A 21,271-nucleotide genomic window follows, 5' to 3' on the forward strand; every position below is an offset into this window, starting at 1 on the left:
TGCTGCTAGAACAATATTACAATCCGAATTTGGCTCTTGCAGTCCAGGTTTTCATTACTTTCAGTGCACGCAAATACTTTGTGGCACATTTCTATAAGCAATATCTTACACAATGCAGATTTGAAATTTTTCAGCTACTTTTCCTAAAGATAGCATCCAGATATTGATCAATGGAATAAAGTTATTGAACAGTTAGGAACACCATCAGCAGATTTTATGAAGAAACTACAGCCTACTGTGAGGAATTATGTAGAAAACAGACCGAAATATCCGGGTATCAAATTTGAAGAGCTCTTCCCAGATTGGATATTTCCATCGGAGTCTGACCGTGACAAATTAAAAAGTAAGATATTTAGATACAAGAGGGGTCTTTTTAAAATTGCTTCACTTGAAGTATATACAGTATGGGTAGACAATGCAGACATGACACTATGCTGGTGTGATAGTCTGATATCATCACATTACATTGCATTAGGAAGCAGGAGATTGAAAGCAGCAGCCTTGCTTTTTTCTGCATTGGTAGCACACCATGAAATGTCTTACTGCTGCCATTAAAATAGTTTGATTGAATATATACGTTCTGTTCTCAAAATTCCAGTCTATTAAGATACAGTCGATGGTTTGAATGTTTTCTAAAAAAACATTTTCATTAAAGCCATTTTATAATGAAAATTGATCTTTCTTTCTCTAGTTGACATTGATATGCATGTGTGGTTCTCATGCTCATTTTAACTGCAAATTGATTAAATAGTTTTTTTTTCTTAATTACTGGTATATTAGACATGCCTGTTCAATCTACCTCTTGGCCATGTGCAACTGTAATTATATTTAAAAAGCCACAGCAGCAGGCAGCTTAAATTTGTTATAACAATGTGATACCACATTGATATTGATATGGGGCTCAATCCCGCAAATACCTATTACTAACTTCACTTGTGTGAGTAGTCTTGCTCAACCACCTAAAGATATAGGTACTAATGCACCATAAACAATAACTCTATCTATCAAAAGGAATTAGTGACTTCATAAGTCACAAGAGCTAAAGCTTTCTTTTTACTATATTAATACCTATTTTTAAAATTTCAGGTTATGCTGTTATACTTGAAATATTATTTTAGTGCCATACAAACCATGGCCTTGTACTGCAATGAGACTGAGTGCACAAGCAAAGTTACTTGGGTGTATTTGCAAGCATGGGACTATGACTTGGATGGTATTAAATAATGTTTAATTTCAAACATTGTAACCTTAATTTTAAATATATACAACAATATAATAAAAAGAAACTTTGTCTCATTTGGCTTTTGAAGATACTAGTTTCTCTCAGTAGAGTTAATACTTTAATACGTGCAGCCAGATGTACTAGACACCTATTTAATCTTGGTGCAGACTCTCACACAAGAGACATGTTTTATACTTGTTTTATACTCTCATATAAGAGACATGTTTAATCTTGGTGCATTGTGAGACAAGATTGAAGGCCAAGAGTCTACCAGTAACTAATAGAACTACTTGAATTATTAACTTTCTTAGGAATTTTTGTTTGTGTATCCTTTTTTCTTAAGATATATTCTACCAGTGTTTTTTGTTACACTTTAGCGTTTCAGCTTCTGAAACTTTGTTTGTTCTTTCCCACCCTCTTCTAGCAAGTCAGGCTAGAGATTTATTATCAAAAATGTTGGTAGTAGACCCAGACAAACGAATTTCTGTAGATGAAGCCTTACGACATCCATATATCACGGTCTGGTATGATCCAGCTGAAGCAGAAGCAGTAAGTGTACATAAAAATTTCTACTCAAAGTATCACTTTAATCTTCATATTTGAGACAGTAGTTTGTGTCTTGTGTCAGGTCAAGAGCAGACGTTGAATTCTCACTTTTCAGGCTAGCAAAGATTACATATGTAGTCTTGAGAGGATGATAGCTTGAAGTGATTGAAATACCATCTCCAAAACAGCCCAAGAAGTGTTGGTTTGAAAACATCCCCTATAGATGATTTCCTGTCCATAGATATATAGTTGCCAGTGCAACAGTAATTTAGGCAGGTTTTTAATCCTACCAGCTTTAGGATAAAACCATTTAAACCATTCTTTAAACCTAATATCCAGTTTTCAGCTGATAAATCTAAATTTGGTACATCATTCCAGTAGCTTGATTAGTTCTGAAATTGAGAGCATATAATTCTGAGGCACTTATATAAAACAGATAGGATGGAGATATTGGCAAGGGATCCAGCCAGAGATTAGCAACTAAAAATAACATTTCACCTAGCTCTTTTTTGTTGTTGTTGACACCATGGTTAATTATACTAATGAAATGCTGCAGTTATATTTCAGATTTTATTTTCTTCGTAGCCTCCTCCTAAAATCTATGATGCACAGCTGGAAGAAAGAGAACATGCCATTGAAGAATGGAAAGGTAACAGCCAAAAATGACTGATTCCAGTGATGGTGGTAATTTATCAACCATCACTACTAAAGTAGTGTAACTGCTACACTGCATGGCTGATCAGAACCCACCAGATTAATTATACAATACTGCGTGCATCTGACGAAGTGGGTATTCACCCACGAAAGCTCATGCTCCAGTATGTCTGTTAGTCTATAAGGTGCCACAGGACTCTCTGCCACTTTTACAGATCCAGACTAACACGGCTACCCCTCTGATACTCAAACCACAATACTTAGTCTCAGATCTGTTCTAGTACAGGAGTCCTGCCTAGCAGAGTTGTGTATTTATTGTAAGACACAGTTTTCTTTGTTGAGTAGCTTCTATGTTGGTAATTTGCAGAAAAAAGATTAAAGGCATTGTGTGTTCTGGTAACAATTATGCCTTATTTATGGCGTTGTGTACATCACCTTGTGGTGAAACCAAGATGTCAGGTAGTCCTTACTCAAGTAGACTCGATCACATTAGCATAATTAGTTTTACAAGTTATGGGTACAGGATCAGGCCCATAATATTACCTTTAGAGAGAAGACCTTATAGATAAGTAATTTCCATCATGGTTATGAATGAAAATATTCCTATTGGTAAGAAAAAACTGCTAAGGTTTTTCCAATACAGGTTGTCCATTATTATGTTTTTTAGCTGACATACTTTTTTTCTGACCTTTTGTAAAAGTTTAATTTCAATATAGTTCAGCCATACAGTAAGTTATTACAATGGTTACTATTATATTTCCTTTAATGTGTTTAGAGTATGTCTGTTAACTTTTTGGTAAATATTGAAACTGTTTTTAACTCTTCATGTAAATTTGCAAAGTCCATTCATCATAACAGTTGTTTGTTCCATGGGAAAGTGTACTTCTAAACAATTTACAGATACACCTTTAAAAGTGTAAAAGGAAATGGCTGAAAGCACTGTTTTTTGTAATATTATCTTTCCCTACCAACTCTTTTTCTTTTATTTAAGAATTAATATACAAAGAAGTAATGGATTGGGAAGAAAGAAGCAAGAATGGTGTGGTAAAAGATCAGCCCTCAGGTTAGTCGTTGGTTTTAATAGTTTAATTTTTTCTGCAACTCTGATACATGTTTGGTGAGATGCTTATATTACATGAATCAGAATCAACTATCCAGTTATGCCAGAAAGTTTTGGTGTGTAATGCTCTTGATCCTGATCAGTCTCCCAGATTCATAGTCAATTTGCCTTGCTATGAAGTGAGCTGCAGAACCATGTGCTGTTCTTCCTCCCTGACTGGAAGAGGCAAAAATAATTGTTTTGGGATTAATTTTTTATAAACCACTTCTTTCTAAGACATTCTCCCATCCTGTAGGTATAACCTATGTCCACTGGCCGTGGTTTTCTGCTCTAGGCCAATGGGAGCCGCTGGAAGTGGCATGGGTCTAGGGACTTACTGGCCGCTGCTTCTAGCAGCCCCCATTGGCCTGCAGTGGTGAACTGTGGCCAGTGGGAGCCGCGATCGGCCGGACCTGCGGACAGGCAGGTATACAAACTGGCCCGGCCTGCCAGGGGCTTTCCCTACACAAGTGGCGACCCCAGTTTGAGAAACACTGGGCTAGCATCTGCAATGGTTTTGTAATGGAAAAATGCACTGAAGAAACTTGCACTAGTGTTTCAATCCCTTTATTCAGATGTTGGGGGGGTTCTTCTCTTGGCCTTGTAACTTAGGTGGGTAGTAGTGATTTTTGTTAGCAGAGTATAAAAATTGCAGAACCTTTGCCCTGTTTCCTTTCTAGATCAGTTTTTCTCACTGTTATCCTTTTATTGGTCTGAGGAACTAATTTATTTAATTGGGGTAGTGATTTGTCAGATCCTGAATCCCAAGCCAAAGAAAGTGCAGGTAAATCCTTTTTACTTAGTTTCCCATATTTATAAATAATAAAATAGTAATTTATTGTCCTTACCCTTTGCCTTAATAATTGATACTAGAAACAGCATATGTGAAAAGCAGGTAGACTTCAAATTTGACTGTATTCTTGATATAAACCCATTCTGTTGTCGCTGTGTTTTTGCTGGGAAACAGCTTAATTTGCTCTTCCCTTCTGGTTTAGAAAGAGTTTGCTTTATCTTACTCATGTTTCTCAGCTGGATACACTATATATAGATTTAAATTTACATGTAAATTCAGAAGCTAGTTCTGTCTGTTCAAAAGGCTAAAATAGTCATATTCTGCACAGAGAACTCCAGTGAGGGCCTTACATTTTATAGTAAATATGTTCAGGGGAATGCCCTTGTTATCGTCTGTAAAGACCCACATTATTATTGGGGGTTTTATATTTAAGGAGTTCCAAAGGTATGAACCAGTTTTTATCTGATTCTAGTAGCTGAAAGAAGCTGCCAGACCAAGTGAAAAATGTGCTGTGAGCTGAAAAGTGAAATAAATTAAAGTATGTTGTGGAAAACAACTCTGCAGACTCTACAAAATGTTATTCTTTAGAAACTTGCAAACTGTTCTGCAGGGATCCAGTACTCTTCAGCTGACGGCACTGTAACTCAAGATGTCCTCCTGCAATGTTTAGATTTAATTTGTCTTTAGTTTTATAGTTTGTCACAACTTCTTTATTTGTAGTACTAGTTGTCTTGTAATTCAGTGACATTGGGATTATTACTCCCTGTGTGTAACATTTTAATAACTGTATAATACAAGTACAGCAGTTCTGTACTTGTATGTAGAACTCTGATAGAATTAACATTGGGGAAAGGCATATTGTAGGTTCAAAATACTGACAAAATTACAGAAACTGCTACCTCAAAGTATAAAAGTGTCATTCAGTATAAATCAGAATACAGATATTTATCAATCTTGTCTTCAGGTATTTACTCATACAGTTTTCTGGAGGATGCTAAGAGAAACTTCTCCACATCCACATATCTTTTACCATACAATGTAAATACAGTGATATTTTTAGAATTTCCATGGTCAGACAGAGTAACGTTAAGAAAACCTGAAGCTAAAATCTCAGGAAATCAACAATAATCTTCTGTCAAGAATAAATTTAGGTTACCCTTAATGTTAATTCTAACACATTCAGGAAACAGAACAGGCTGTCCAACTATCCGTCCTGTAGAGTTAGAGCCAGTACCCCTGAAATACCCAAACTTTACTCCAGGATGCATATTGGATACTGAATACCTTGAATTAAAAAATGAAAAACCAAAGTCACTTTTGAGGCAAAATTCTAGTAACACTTTATCTAAGTATTTGAGTTGTTTTTTCAGCCAAAAAAAAAATTAGTTCACACAGATTTTAGTTCACACATTTGTGTGCTTGCTTATCTTGAATAGTACCTTATTCCACATATAAGCCCATGGAAATAGTATATCTTCTGTAGCTTCTATTTTGGCTGACATAAAACTTTAATTTCTTCCTGTGTCTCAAAAATTATCATAACCAGCATAATCCTAGCAAGTTAAATATTTACTATTTCCAAAAACCGAGTCTTACATTTGAATTAAAATTAGTGTAATCTGGAAAGAGTTCAGTCTGTTAAATTCAAGCTTGTACCTGATGTGTTGCCCCTAAAATTGAATTCCTCATAGCTATTGTCGTACTTGTCACCAGTACTATTTTGAAATTTCAGGAGGATGCACCTTTCTTTGTGGATTTTGGTTAGCTGTTGATATACCTTTCTGAAGTGCCATGCTCTGAGTGTGTCAACCATATTGAAAGTAACCTTCCCCCCTCCCAACTTTTGGTGTTCGCTGGAATACTTTTCTTTTTTCCAGCCCAATATTTAGATGAGTCCAACCTGATTCAGTACAACATTTCTTTACTGTAAAACTCTCAGACATAGTCACAAGGAGCTGTATAGGTTACAAGCCCTGAAATAGACTTTAACTTCTTGACTATTTTTGTCTAGTTTTTTATCTGTCATCAGTTTCAGTATATCATTGTGACTGGTTGGATCACAGAACCACCCCCCCCCCCCCTTAGGAACTGCCAACTGATGTGCCAAGACTACTTCTGCTCCTGCTTTCCCTGCTAGCCTGGGACTCTGGCACCCTGTCTTGTTGAGCCAGACATGCCAGTCTGCTCCAGCACAGACCCAGGGTCTGAACCACGTGTCCCAAAGCTGTTGACTTAACTGAAAGCAACTTAAGAAGTGTTCCTCTCTTTAACACCCAGATGCCCAACTCCCAATGGGGTCCAAGCCCCAAATAAATCCGTTTTACCCTGTATAAAGCTTATACAGGGTAAACTCATAAATTGTTTGCCCTTTATAATGCTGATAGGGATATGCACAGCTGTTTGCCCCCCCCCACGTATTAATACATACTCTGGGTTAATTAATAAGTAAAAAGTGATTTTATTAAATACAGAAAGTAGGATTTAATGATTCCAAGTAATAGCAGACAGAACAAAGTGAATTACCAAGAAAAATAAAATAAAACATGCAAGTCTAAGCCCAACACAGTAATAAAACTGAATACAGATAAAATCTCACCCTCAGAGTTGTTTCAGTAAGTTTCTTTCGCAGACTAAACGCCTTCCTAGTCTGGGCACAATCCTTGTTCCAGCTCAGGTGGTAGCTAGGGGATTTCTCATGACTGCAGCCCCCTTTATTCTGTTCCACCCACTTATATCTCTTTTGCGTAAGGCAGGAAGCCTTTGTCCCTCTCTAGGTTCCCACACCTCCTTTTCAATGGAAAAGCACCAGGTTAAAGATGGATTCCAGCAGGGCTGCCCAGAGGATTCAGGGGGCCTGGTGCAGGGCTGGGTCTTCAGCAGCAATTCAGCGGCGGGTCTCTCTCGGAGGGAAAGACCCGCCGCCGAATTGCAGCCGAAGAATGAAGTGGTGGCGGTAGAGCAGCCTAAGTGTCGCCGATCGCGGATTTTTGTAAATTTTTTTTTCCTGCCACTTGCAGTGCTTGTACTCACCGGGCAGTGCTCCGAGGCATCAGCAGCACTTCAGCGGGTCCTTCACTTGCTCCGAGTCTTTTGCTGCACTGAAGGACCCACTGCCGAAGACCCGGAGCGAGTGAAGGGCCTGCTGCGAAAGTGCCACCGAAAACCTGGAGCGGCTCACGGGGCCCCTGCGGCGCCCAGGGCAAATTGCCCCACTTACGCCCCCCCCCCCCCTCCGGGCAGCCCCGGATTCCAGTTCAGGTGACATGATCACATGTCACTGTAAGACTTCATTACCCACTTGCAGGTATACAGGAAGACTTACAAGTAAAACAGAGCCATCTACAGTCAATTGTCCTGGTTATTGGGAGCCATCAAGTTCTTCTTCGAGTGATTGCTCCTATGCATTCCAGTTAGGTGTGCCTGCCGCGCGTGCACGGCTCTTCGGAAGATTTTTACCCTAGCAACTCCGGCGGGCCGGCTGGGCGCCCCCTGGAGTGGCGCTGCTATAGCGCTAGATATATACCCCAGCCGGCCCGTCCACTCCTCAGTTCCTTCTTACCGCCCATGATGGCCGTTGGAACAGTGGAGTGCTCTGTTCACCTCCAGAACCCTAGTGTTTCTCCTTATATAAGTGTATATAGTTAATTAAGTTAGTTAATTAGTTTAGTTAGGATAGTAAGGGGAATTAGGGGGGCTAGCCCCTCTTTTTCCACAACCGGTGCGGGCTCATGCCCAAGGCACCGGGGTTTAAGCCTTGTTCGGCTTGCCAGCGGCACATGCCGATCGGTGACCCCCACAACTCCTGCCTCCGCTGCCTCGGGGAGTCTCATCGGCCAGATAAGTGCCCAATTTGCACGGCATTTAAGCCAAGGACAAGAAAAGAGAGAGACTCTCGCTTGAAACAACTCCTCATGGAGTCGGCACTTAGCCCTGCCGGGCCGACCCAAGCGGCTCCGAAGTCCTCCTCGGCACGCAGCGCACCAGCGGTCCCGAGCCGCTCCGGTACCGAGACTGTTAAAACTCTTCGGCCGGCACCGGTGTCCCGGCACCGTTCCCTCTCTCCGGCGAGGAAACGGAAGACGGCGCAGACGGCCTCCAAGCCTCCTGCACTGGGACCGCTCACCCAGCCACCTCCGGCACTGACTGTGGTGGTGCACAAACCGTGCACGGTTCCGTCGACTCCGGCACCGCAAGGGCCGTTGAGTCCGGTACCGCCCTACTCTCCGGTGCCAACCGCGGTCGAGCTGCCTCTCCCGTCGACGCCTGAGACTTTCTCGACGGCGAGAGAGCTCATCGAGCTCACAGAGGCACCGGGCCTCCGGCCCCCGGCACCGCCAGTGCGGGCTGTACAGTCAGCGGGCAAGCCGGCTATGATGAGGCCACCTTCCCCTGGCAGACGGGATAGACGGCGTTCCAGGTCCCGGCACCGATCACCATCTTGGTACCGCTCCCCGTCTCGGTGCCGGTCGTAGTCCCGGTACCGCTCCGCATTGCGGTACCGGTCGCACTCCCCGGGACGTTCCTGGTCCCGGTCTCCAGACTGTCGGTACCAAAGGAGGTCCGGATCCCGGTACCGTTCCCGGCACCGCGACTCGCGAAGCCGCTCCCACCAACATCGGTTGAGATCGCGGTCGACCTCCCGGCACCGGCACGGTAGATGGTCCCGCTCTCGCTCCCAGCACCGTGACGACCGGCACCGTCCAGGGACAGATCGACAGTCCCTGAGCGCCTCTGCCCTCCCATGGCCTTCTCGCCAACCCTCGGTCGCTTCTCAGGTGGACAGCGGTGGAGATCTCCGGGCCGATCCCCAAGGGCAGGACCACGGACCGCAGCAGTGGGGCTTTTGGACCCCCTGGGCCTACCACGAGGCTCAAGGGCTCCCCCTCCCTTCGCGCCCTAGGGGCTTCGAATGCAGGGTGCCGGAAGCCACGTTCAGCAGGCCTCCTTCATCACTACAGGGTGAGGCCCCACCACCACCTGTAGCGGCAGAGCATCCCGTAGCCGCGGCGGCTTCCCACCCCCTGGAAGAACCACCTCCAGAAGCCATGGTCCAGGGCCTGTCCTCGTCTTCGTCGCCGGACGAGGCGGTGGCGGGGGCATCTACAGCGGACCCCCCACCGATTGACTTGCGGGCCCACCAGGACCTCCTTCGCCGGGTGGCGCAGTCTATTGACCTCCCCGTTGAAGAGGTCGCTGAGGATGACGACCCGGTGACCAGGGTGCTGGGAGCTGAGGCCCCGCTGCGGGTGGCCCTACCCTTTATCCGCACCATACAGAAAAATGCCACTACCATCTGGCAGTCGCCAGCGTCCGTCCCTCCCACCGCTCGAGGCGTGGAGTGCAAGTACTCGGTTCCTCCCAGTGGCTACGAGTACCTTTATACACACCTGACTCCGGACTCCCTGGTAGTGCAGTCCGTGAATGACTGGGAGAGGCATGGGCAACCCGCTCCAGCGCCAAAATCTAAGGACGCACAGAGAATGGATCTGTTGGGCTGGAAGGTGTATTTGGCCGGTGGTCTCCAGCTCCGGATTGCCAATCAGCTGGCTCTCCTTGGTCGCTACACCTATGACACGTTGGTGTCTCTTTACAAATTCACGGAGCTGATCCCGACAGCCTCACGTCAGGAATTGTCGGCCCTCCTTGAGGAGGGCAAGAAAGCCTCCCGGTCCTCCCTCCAGGCTGCTCTGGACTCGGCGGACTCCGGAGCCAGAACTCTGGCCTCGGGGGTGACCATGAGACGCATCTCCTGGTTGCAGTCCTCCACCTTGCCGCCTGAGGTGCAGTACACCCTGCAAGACCTCCCCTTTGACACTAAGGGTCTCTTTTCTGAGAAAACGGACTCAAGAATTCAAACCCTTAAAGATGGTCGAATTGCCATCCGCACCCTGGGTATGCACACGCCGGCTACCCAATGGAGGTCCTTCCGGCAGCAGCCGTACCGGCCATTTAATCAAGCTAGACCACGGCCTGGTACTCGGCGCGGAGGCAGAGTGAACCGCCGTAGACCATCGGGCAACCGGCGTAACCAGTCCCAGGCGCCCTCCAAAGCCCCTCGAGGGCCTAAGCAGGCGTTTTGATGGGACGCCCGAGGACGGCCCATCAGACTCTTTACCAGATCCTTCCCCGTTATTTTGCAACCGTCTTTCCCACTTCCTCCCAGCGTGGTCCCAAATAACAACGGACAACTGGGTACTTCGTATGGTCCAGTATGGTTACCGCCTTCAGTTTGTTTCGCCCCCTCCCTCCCACCTACCCTCTCTGTCCCTCTTCAGGGACCCCTCTCACGAGCAATTCCTCTTGCAAGAGGTTGAGACTCTGAGTTTGGGTGCCATAGAGGAGGTGCCGAACGACATGCGAGGCAGGGGTTTTTATTCCCGTTATTTCCTAATCCCCAAGGCGAAGGGAGGTCTCTGACCTATACTAGACCTCCGAGAGCTCAACAGATAGCTGCTCAAGCTCAAGTTTTGCATGGTAACCCTGGGGACCATCATTCCCTCCCTGGATCCGGGAGACTGGTTTGCCGCCCTCGATATGAAGGACGCATACTTCCATGTCGCGATTTACCCTCCCCATCGACGCTACCTGCGGTTCGTAGTCAACAACGCGCACTACCAGTTTGCGGTGCTACCCTTCGGCCTTTCCACTGCGCCAAGGGTCTTCACCAAGTGCATGGCAGTGGTTGCCGCAGCCCTCCGCCGTCGTCGCATGCACGTGTACCCGTATCTCGACGACTGGCTGGTTCGCGGGCCATCTCGACAGCTGGTAGCAAGTCAAATAGTCGAGATCCTAGCCCTGTTTCAGTGCCTAGGCCTTCTGATAAACGCCGAGAAGTCCACTTTAGCTCCATCACAAAGGGTGGAGTTCATCGGAGCGGTCCTGGACTCCAATTTGGCCAGGGCCTGCCTCCCTCGACTCCGGCACCAGACGATGGTCTCCATCATCCGGGACCTACAATCCTTTCCCACAACAACGGTTCGGTCCTGCCTATGCCTCTTGGGCCACATGGCGTCCTGCACGTTCGTGACCACGTACGCGAGGCTGCGCCTTCGCCCGTTTCAAACTTGGCTTGCGTCGGTGTACCGTCCGCACCGTGACCCCTGGACATGGTAGTCACTGTCACAAACCCAGCCCTCGCTTCGCTGAGCTGGTGGCTGGACCCAGAGGTCGTGTGTGCAGGAGTCCCGTTCCGCCCTCCCCCCCCCCCCCCGTCTGTCACCTGACCACGGATGCCTCGGCGTTGGGATGGGGGGCACACCTTGGTGACCTACACACCCAGGGTCTCTGGTCGCCCCGAGAGCTCTCCCTACATATTAATGTCAGGGAGCTGCGGGCGATCCGCCTCGCGTGTCAAGCTTTCCACGCCCATCTTCAAGGGCGCTGTGTGGCGGTGTTTACGGACAACACGACGGCGATGTTTTATGTCAACAAGCAGGGTGGGGCACGCTCCTCCCTGCTTTGCACGGAAGCGATGCTCCTGTGGGACGTCTGCGTAACCCACTCGATTCACCTGGTAGCGTCCTTTCTTCCAGGAGTGCAGAACACGCTGGCCGACCGTCTCAGCAGGTCGTTCCTCTCCCACGAGTGGTCCCTTCGTCCAGATGTGGTGCACACAAGTTTCCGAAGGTGGGGGTTTCCCCAGATAGACCTGTGTGCCTCCAAAGAGAACAGGAAGTGCCACTGGTTCTGTTCTTACCAGGGTCGCTCCCGAGGCTCCCTGTCGGACGCATTCCTCTGCTCCTGGGCGGATCACCTCCTATATGCCTTCCCTCCGTTCCCACTCGTACATCGGGTGCTACTCAAGCTTCGGAGGGACAGAGCCCGCCTCATACTCGTCGCTCCGGCCTGGCCGAGACAGCACTGGTACACTCTGCTGCTCGAGCTCTCCGTACGGGATCCCATTCCCCTCCCGTTGTGGCCGGACCTGATAACGCAGGACTTCGGCAGGCTCCGCCACCCGGAGTCCCTCCATCTTACAGCTTTCTGATCTCCCCTTTCTGATTGCATGACCCATCGGTCTCTTGAGTACTAAATATTGCAGAATGCATTCTCTTTAAACTACCAAGCCTTAATAACCAGCATAGCAGCGCTTCCCCTTAAAGAGGTTGCCATATTTTCTATTATGTGGCTGTAAAAATTAGTAATCCAGTCTATTCTGGGAGGTGTTGGATACCTGTTGTATGCTTTGACTGTTCAGAAAATTTAATACTAGTCAGATGTGAATAGGTAAAAAGCATTGCTGTTAAGAATGAAATGGAGATCTTCCCATCTTCTCAAGGAATAAAGTTACAAATTATTCAAACATAAAAACGACAAAATGAGATGTCAGAAAGGCATGGAACAGTGTTTCCTGCTATTTATAACACTACTGTGGAAATGTAAATCTGAAATCTGTTTATCAGACTTGTTTGCTCTTCTAATTTTGTTCAGAAGTGATGAGCTGCGTGTGTGTGTGTGTGTGTGTGTGTGTGTGTATGTATGTATATATATATATATATATTAAAGGTACAGTATTCTTTTTGGAGGAAAAAGGCACAGAGGGTTACATGTATTTTGCACAGATACATGAGCTCAAATTTTGCATTAACTTTGATAGTCCCTTAATAAATACAATAGTAAAGCATTGTGTACTCTGGAAAAGGAGATACTAAGAATCCTAAAGCATCATTATCTGTATTTGCAATAAAGTCTTGCCTCAGATTTTATTATGCTTGGTTTACTTAGCACAGATGCAGCAGTGAATAGCAACACCAGTCCTTCCCAGTCATCATCGATCAATGACATTTCATCCATGTCAACTGAGCAAACATTGGCTTCAGATACAGACAGCAGCCTTGATGCCTTGACAGGACCCCTTGAAGGATGCCGATGATCAGCCAGGATTGCAGACTTAACATTGGAAAAAAAACTCGTTTCCATTGGCCTGAATTGCTTGTAAGTTAATGGAACCAAGTAGAGAAACTCCATGTTCTGCATGTTCTACTAAAGTAATGCCTGTGTTTTTACTCAGTTGTAATAAGACTCCCTGCTTAATGTTATAGAATGAAAGCAAATCAATGTCTAAAGAAGAAAAAATTACAGTTTAGATATTACTATAGACTTTTTTTGTTTCAGCCTATTTCAGGTGAGCAGTTACAGTAGGTGTGTACCAGATAACTCCTCCTGAGTGAGTTTATGGACCTTCTATCTCATTCAGTAGACTTCTGTAACACACACATGGTCATTACATTTTTGCATAGAATTACCCTGTAGTGGGTTTTTTGAATGTATAGCGTCCGTATAATTTGCTTAAATATGGCTACAGAAGTTTGCGCTATTTAACTCCAATATGTTGTATGTGAGTGTTACCATACATATTGGAAATTATCAGTACTGTATTCAAGGGGCAATTGTTCTTCCACATAGCACTTTTTTTTCCCCTCTTGAGCCCTTTCTCTCCTCACCTCCCAATAATTTTGTATATCTTCTTGTAGAAGAAACAAACTTGAGAACTTCATATAGCATAGCCAACATTTCATATTTTACCCATGAATGCGACTATGCTTCTCTGAATGTCTTCTTTCAGTTGTTATAGTGTGAGGTAGAATGGGTTAGCTTGGTGAAGCAACATGTCTCTTTAAACAAGGTGAAGTGCTAAATTATTTCCTTATTTTCTGGCTAATACATTGTTTTGGTCCTTTTTTATCAATAAAAACTTTTAGAAACTACCTTTTCCCTACTTTTTCTTTCAAGAACAAAAATTAGTCCTGTGGAGCATCTCCCTTAGTCACTTCTTGTGTCTCAATGCAAAAATCTGATAAAGTGCAGAGGCAATGGGGAGACTTGAAACCTAAGCGACCCCTGGAATAGTTGCACAATTTTTTTTCTAGTCTTGTTTATGGAACCATTCTACAATGTGAACACTTCTAAATTTTGATAGGCCTCTTGACTGATTTAACAAATGATTTTCTTAAGTATTTCTTATATCTATAGAGCTCAGCTCTACTTCCAAGTTAGACAAAATTCTTTCTTTATTAAAAAAGCAATCTGTCTACATTTTTTAACAAGGTACCACAGCAGAGGGAGGCTGTTTGCAGTGAAGCGCCTCTTCAGTTTTAATAGAAGCTTATCAATGCTGTTTTCAAATTTAAATAATACAGACATTGCCTCTTACATAGCACAGTATTTTGAATTATTAGAAAATGTGTGTGCAGTAGGATAGTGCTTAAGTTATCAAATATTATACAGTTGTGCATTTGCAAACAGAAAAGCATGTTTGCTTTGGAACGCACAAGTGTAAGAAATGCTTTGCTAAAAGATCTTCTTGTGTGCGCGTGTGTATGGTTAAACTATATAACTAAAATAGTAATGAACAAATGTCAAAGATGAGGCAAAACATTTTGCTTTCATAGTGGCACTATATTTAGCTGTTGGCTTAGCTACTGAAGTCTTGAACATTTAAAGAGAACTTGCACAACTTTCTCACTGAACCAGCAATTATATTACTGACCTGAATTGTTCAGTAAGCTGTTTGGGAAAGGAAAAATAATTGCCCATGATTTTGCATGCTCTTGATTGTGGTCTGAAAGGTAGAAGTTTTTCTATTAATGCAGTGTGTACTCATAAATGTTTTAAAATAGGTTAATTTGCTGTAGCTTTGAATTTATCAGAACAGAAAAAATTGACAAGAAAATTGGACAGAAGTATCTTAGTGATATAAGCTGTAGGAAATAAATCTTTAGAGTTCACATCTAGCATCTTTGTACATCTTTGATATATATATTTTTTTAACACAAGTACTGTTTTTTTAGTTTTGCGTTTTTGTTTCCTTAATTCAAAAAATACAGATATATTATTTATCACGTGTTTCTGGTGATATGTGCAAAATTTGTCTGGCTTATTTTGTCATTAGAGCAAACCTTTGATAAAAATGCTTATTGTGTTTTGACACAATAGAATTGCGCATACTCATTATCTCTGGGTGTTTGAAGGTGTTAATGTTCAAAGACACCTAGCATATAGAATAAGCTCTGGTGACCTTAAACTATCTTGTGATTAGCTTCCACCCTATTCACTTGAGCGGGGGGGGGAGGGAATGGGAATTGAAATCTCTCTCTCTCTCTCTCTCTTCTGGTGTGTTGATCCAAAAACTGCTGTTTTGCTCTAGAGAGAGCTTCACTTAGCTAAACCTATATGCCATCGGTGATGTAGGCTAAGACTTTCAAAAGTGACTAGTGATTTTTGGGTGCCTAACATGAGGTACCTTTTAAAGAGCCTTCTTTTCAAAGGATGGGAGCTCAGGACTTTGAGAATCAGGCCTGTCAAGGTTTCCTCCCCCACTCTGAACTTTTAGCGTCCAAAAGGTATGGGGACTTGCATGTACCCTTCTAAGCTTAATTCCTAGCTTAGATCTGATAGCACTGCCACCAACCAGAAGTAGTGTCTGGTACACTCCCTGTCCCCCCAAAACCTTCCCTGGGGAACACAGACCCAAATCCCTTAGATCTTAACACAAGGAGAAATTAACTATTCCCCCCTTCTTCCCCCCCCCCCCGACTTTCCCCTCCCTGGGTTGCCTTGAGAGGCTTTACAGATTCAGAGACTGATTCAGAAAGATTTGGAGAGCCTGGATGGACGTCTGGTCCCTCTCATGTCCCGAGAGCGAACAAAACCCAAACAAAGAACACAAACAAAGACTTCCCTCCACCAAGATTTGAAAGTATCTTGTCCCCTTATTGGTCCTCTGGTCAGGTGTCAGCCAGGTTTTTACTGAGCTTCTTAACCCTTTACAGGTAAAAGAGACATTAACCCTTAACTATCTGTTTATGACAAGGCCACTTTAAGGTATCTCAAGTTAAATACCCAGAATCACTAGTTATTTTTGAAAATCTTGGCTTTAATGTTTTCAAAGAACTTTGAAATAATAGGATGAAATGTGCAAAATGATGCAACCTACCATTAAGGTTCCCTAAGAGTTTCCCACTGTACCTGAGGCATAAAGAGCTGAAATCTCGATAGCAATTTATTGCATGTCACAATACTGCTGCAGAGCAAATACAGTTAAGCTACCTTAGTAATAAAATAAATGATTTATTAATAAGATTTTGTCTGCCAGTCTTGGTCTGATCCTGTTTATAAAAGTTCTTGCTGGATATTTCGAGATCCATGATTAACTTCTGAGAATGACCTGCTGGGCTTGTCATTTTTCAAGATTATACAAAATCTTTGTTTAGCTTTCCATCCTCTTTAAGTAAATAAGCTAAAGTCTTCTCTGTGGTAACTGTTGTCATTCAGGAGCAACTTACCCCACTAGGTTTAGTTTGTTTGGCATGCCTCAGCTGCATGTGTACAGTGGTCATCCTGTATTCCACTCATAATTGTCATAATTTTCTACATTATTATAAAAAGAATCATTTGAACTAGTAAGGGAAGTTTTTCTAATTTATAGCCTAGTCTTGAAAATGTACTCCTGGAATAAAAAGCAATTGAGTTTTTTAAGTCACCATGTTTTCCCATAATCTTTATTATAGTAAAAGATTGATTGGATTTTTAACATTTGTTTTAACAGAAGCAGCTTCTTGAAATGTCAGTTGTGATTACAGAACTATAACTTTCTTGTTAACATGCATGAAAAATATAAAGTCTGCATATTATAAGTTGGATTTCAGTATGAAAAGAAACAGTTGTTTTGACTTTCAAGAAGTTGGATGTGCTGCTGTGTTCACAAAAATGGATGTAGAACAGTATGCCTACTTCTGTGTATACTTGCACACACAAATTGGATATTTACATGTAGAAAATAGGCATGCACTTCATGCTGATTTTGAGCATACAGTTGCAGTCCCAACTATATGCAAATTAAGCTGTGTCCAATTTACAAAATTGATTTTTGCTGACGCACAAGAACTCCATCTCTGATGTGAAAACTGACACTCACATGTATAATCTTGACAGTAGTTTAAAAGTTTAGAAATGAACTATTCATTCATTGCAATAGGATAATTTTTCTTTCAGGTGTAGATCATATATATCAGGGATTGGCAGCCGTCGGCACATGACCTATCAGGGAAATCCGTTGGCGGGCCAGGACGTTTTGTTTACCTGCAGTGTCTGCAGGTTTGGCCGACTGCAGCTTCCATTGGCCGCAGGCCACCGTTCCAGGCCAGTGGGGGCTGAGGGAAGCGTCGTGGGCCAAGGGACGTGCTGGCCACCGCTTTCCACAACCCCCATTGGCCTGGAATGGCGAACCGCGGCCAGTGGGAGCTGCAATCGGCCGAACCTGCGGACGCCGCAAGTAAACAAACCATCCCAGCCCCCCAGCAGATTTCCCTGTCGGGCCGCATGCCAAAGGTTGCCGATTCCTGATACATATGAAGTGATACAGTTGACCAGTTTTCTGCACTTAGTGTTTAGCATTTATAAATATTTATTTTTTAAGTGTGTGTGTGTGTGTTTGTAAGTAAAAACAGCCCAATTGATTCTATAAACATGAATGTTGACTTTCTGTATGACAAACTCTACATAGGTTAATACTGCTTCACGCACACAGACTTACGAAATGTTTAAAAATAAGTGATTAAACTTAGTTACAGTTCTTATACTTAACTGCTCACTTGAAAGGAGAAGGGGATAATGGTTAATATTCCGATTATTGTATTTAAACATCACTTTAATTATGTAAACACTGAGTAACTGAATGGCATTGCAGAAATGGAGTGTGTTTTAAAAAGTTGATTTAATTTTATTTGTACTCATATCACTTTTCCTCAATAACATAACTAAACTAAAAGAAATCAACCATTTTGAAAGATGAGTGAGCAGTCTATACAATGTGCTTTGAGGAAATACTTTGATATGAAAGATTTTCATTTTGTTAGGCTTAAAAAAAACCACTATGTCAAAATAAGGTTTGTCTGCACAGATCACATAAAATATACCAGTCTAACCACTGGAAATGCAAGCCTTTGAAGTTTGTTGTATCTTATTTCTGGTAAGGATTTAAACTTCTTTATCAAAGAGTACAAGCTAGATAAGCTCAGACTCAACTAGAAATTGTTGACTAGTTGGTTGTGAAGATATGAAAACCTGTTAGGGACCAGATTGTTTTTGGGGTGGTGGTGTTTTAAATCCTAAGAGCATGTGGGTATTTATTCAAAATTATGTAGAAAATATGATTCCTCCTTCAATTTATTAATATTTTATGAAGGAAAGCTTTTAGATGGACCTCTACCTAATACTGAATCAGTTTCCTTTTTGGATCTGGTTTTACTTGACTCTTGTCATAAACTTATGATTTTTAGAAATAGGATGGGGTTTAGAACTTCAAAATACAACTTATATGTCCATTGTCCAAGAGTGGAGTGAGTGACCCATTTCAGTACAGCAAAAGTGCACTGTACTGATTTGGGATGCATTGTAAATTCCTAGAAAATTCCTCAGGTGCTCAAGTGCAGACAAATCTTTACTGAACTTAATACCCAAATTGGCAGATAGGTTCAGTCTTGCAGCAATATAGTTTGTATGGGGTGTTTCATTTGAATTGTGAAACTTAGAGTGGAAGTACTTTTAAGTGAAGAAACACTGAGCAGCCTTTGTCTGTAAATGCTACTTATATATAAAATTGATTCTATCAGGGCTTGATGCTAAACTTAGTGATGCTGGGTACTTGGATCCAGATTCCTTCCTGGGATGTGCACTGTGTGGCTCCCATTTTAAGTTAATGTCTTGTGTGCACTTGCATCCAAATGCAGAATTATGTTCCTATGGCTGATTCCCTGATGTTGGTAGTTTCATTACTTCTCCATGAATGTCTTTGAGTTCATTTGATATTGGGGGTATGGCAGAAGTAAATATATTCTGGTTCATCATCTTATATATATTATTTTAAATTGTCCATCACGTAAGTTATAGTGATGTTCTAAATACACATTATTACACATCTATCAAATCAAGCCTATTCTTATACCCACTTATGCATGCTGCAAATCTCTTGAGCTAAATTATGTTAATGTTTTAAGTAAGCAATCTTTTCTCTTAATATTTGTATTAGAAGTAAGTGGAGAGGCAACCAACCTTTGTATTTGTGTTCTCTAAAATGACAACATTTATTTTTGTAACTATAATTCTACTTGTGGATTTCAATCCCACAAACTTGCTGTGTTAATGTGTAATCAGAACAGGTATGTTGAAAAAATCAAATACAAAATCAAACCAGAAGATTCTCTTTTGGGCTCTGTTACTGCATATATGGTAAATTAGTTTGGTCCCAAAATTAAAAAGCAGAATATTGAAGATGTATTTAATATTTAAGATTTTACTCTGTTGTGCTGCTGCTTAATTTTTGAAAAGGTGCTTGCAGTTTTGCACAACAAAAACCAGTTTTGATTGCAGTGTTGAAGCACTTTAGGATTTTTCTAAACACCACCTTCATCTTCTGTTTTTATATTGTTTTGCATGTTAAAACTTTGTTTTGCAAATTTTAATGTTCCTCTTTGTGATCCTGTAGTTAAGGTTGAATCAGCATCATACTTTAAACGTAAACCTATTTTCAGAGATTTAAAAATGTGGGTTTATTTTTTTTTAATAGGCTAAAACTTAATACACTCTAAAATGTCAGGAAGCATCATTTCCCCATATCTAAAATGGTTTGATTAGCAGCATGGTTGCCTGGCCACTGGTTATATAGATATTATAGTTTCTTGATTATAATAGCAGGATCAGCTAAGAACATTAGATCCTTTATTGAAACCAGAGTCTATTAATGCATGCTATGCTTGAGAGGAGAGCTGTTGTTTTATGGTAATGTCCATACACCCTAATCAGGATCAAGGCTTTATTGTGCTAGGTGCTGCACAGACACACATGCAGGCATAGTCCCTGCTCCAAAGAAATTATTCTGTGGCACTGATCCTTCCAGTGGGGAATGAGGCTTAGAGTATCATCAGCCGGGAACAGTAATCAGCTAGAGCCTTATTTTTTGTTCTCACGTGCCCTGCTAAAGGCATAATAGCTGAAACATTGACGGTAATATTTGTCACTCTCTATGTTTATGAAAATGAAGCTAAAATTTTAGAGGTTTATAATAGCACACTGCATGTGCTCACTGCTGTCTTCTAAGGAAAAAACTGGTAACTTAAAGGTCATATTTGTGCAATATTTTTTGTGAATTTCAGATGCTTGATTGGTGCTATTTTTTTTAATGAAATTGGCAGATTAGCAATGTGGTTGTCACTTTCGATATATATATTTTTTCAAATGGCTGGCAGCTTAAACTTTAAACTGGCTAATGTGCATTTTCAGCTTTTTGAAATAAAATTCAGAAAAATTCTTACAGTAGTTTGCATTTCCATGATAGGTTAATGCCTCTTTGGAGCCATTAGTTTATTGGATGAATAAAAAACTTCTAAAAACAAAACTCTATCAATACATAACTCTCTTTCAGAAGGCCAAAATTATATTATGTACTGGTAGAGCCAAAAGTGCTGTTCTAGTCTTTCATGTAAGAGATGTGCTTAAATAGAGACAAATAAATGCAAGGTTACTATAATATGATTTGTCCAGTACAATGATGCCTTTCTGGTCTATAGATTAAATTACCAGGATTTTACTGAAATTTTGAGCAAGAAAGAAATGGGTATCAAATGCAAGTACACTACAGTGATTTAACAGCTTTTAATACAAATTGTCGAGTCCAGGAAATTCAGTCAACAGTGTGATTGAATGAGCTGAAGATGAAATATCAACCTTAACAGAATTTCCTGGATTGTCCTGATTTCAGTCACAAACATAATGTGTTTGTATTTATGAAATGGTTTGTGATTGCTTAGTTTTAGCAGGTGTAATTTTTATGAGAATGTTCTGTATAAGGTATTTATGATGTGGATGTTTAACATTTGCCTAATCACATTTTGAAACGTCTGTTCTCCAAGAATTTTTTCAAAAGTCTTCATGTGTGTTCACTCCCACCAAAATGTGTACG

General features: G+C 42.1%; 1 protein-coding gene across 6 annotated transcripts in view; it reads left to right on the forward strand.

Annotated features, from left to right (window-relative positions):
* MAPK9 (mitogen-activated protein kinase 9) overlaps positions 1 to 21,271 on the forward strand; it is a 57,898-nt gene that overhangs the window by 32,715 nt on the left and 3,912 nt on the right. For 3 of the 6 annotated variants that reach the window (XR_005583473.1, XR_005583474.1, XR_005583475.1), the window contains 5 exons: positions 161 to 343; positions 1,647 to 1,771; positions 2,354 to 2,417; positions 3,414 to 3,485; positions 13,044 to 13,248. Coding sequence is in view for 3 of the 6 variants with exons in the window: in XM_039483598.1 (XP_039339532.1) it covers positions 161 to 343; positions 1,647 to 1,771; positions 2,354 to 2,417; positions 3,414 to 3,485; positions 13,044 to 13,186 (587 nt within the window). In the remaining 3 variants the exon portion in view is untranslated. Of the gene's footprint in view, positions 1 to 160; positions 344 to 1,646; positions 1,772 to 2,353; positions 2,418 to 3,413; positions 3,486 to 13,038; positions 14,022 to 21,271 lie in introns of those variants that run through there. The other 3 variants (XM_039483598.1, XM_039483600.1, XM_039483599.1) reach the window with 3 other exon arrangements.

This window comes from Mauremys reevesii, linkage group 8 (genome assembly GCF_016161935.1).
Source record: "Mauremys reevesii isolate NIE-2019 linkage group 8, ASM1616193v1, whole genome shotgun sequence".
Taxonomy (NCBI): domain Eukaryota; kingdom Metazoa; phylum Chordata; order Testudines; family Geoemydidae; genus Mauremys; species Mauremys reevesii.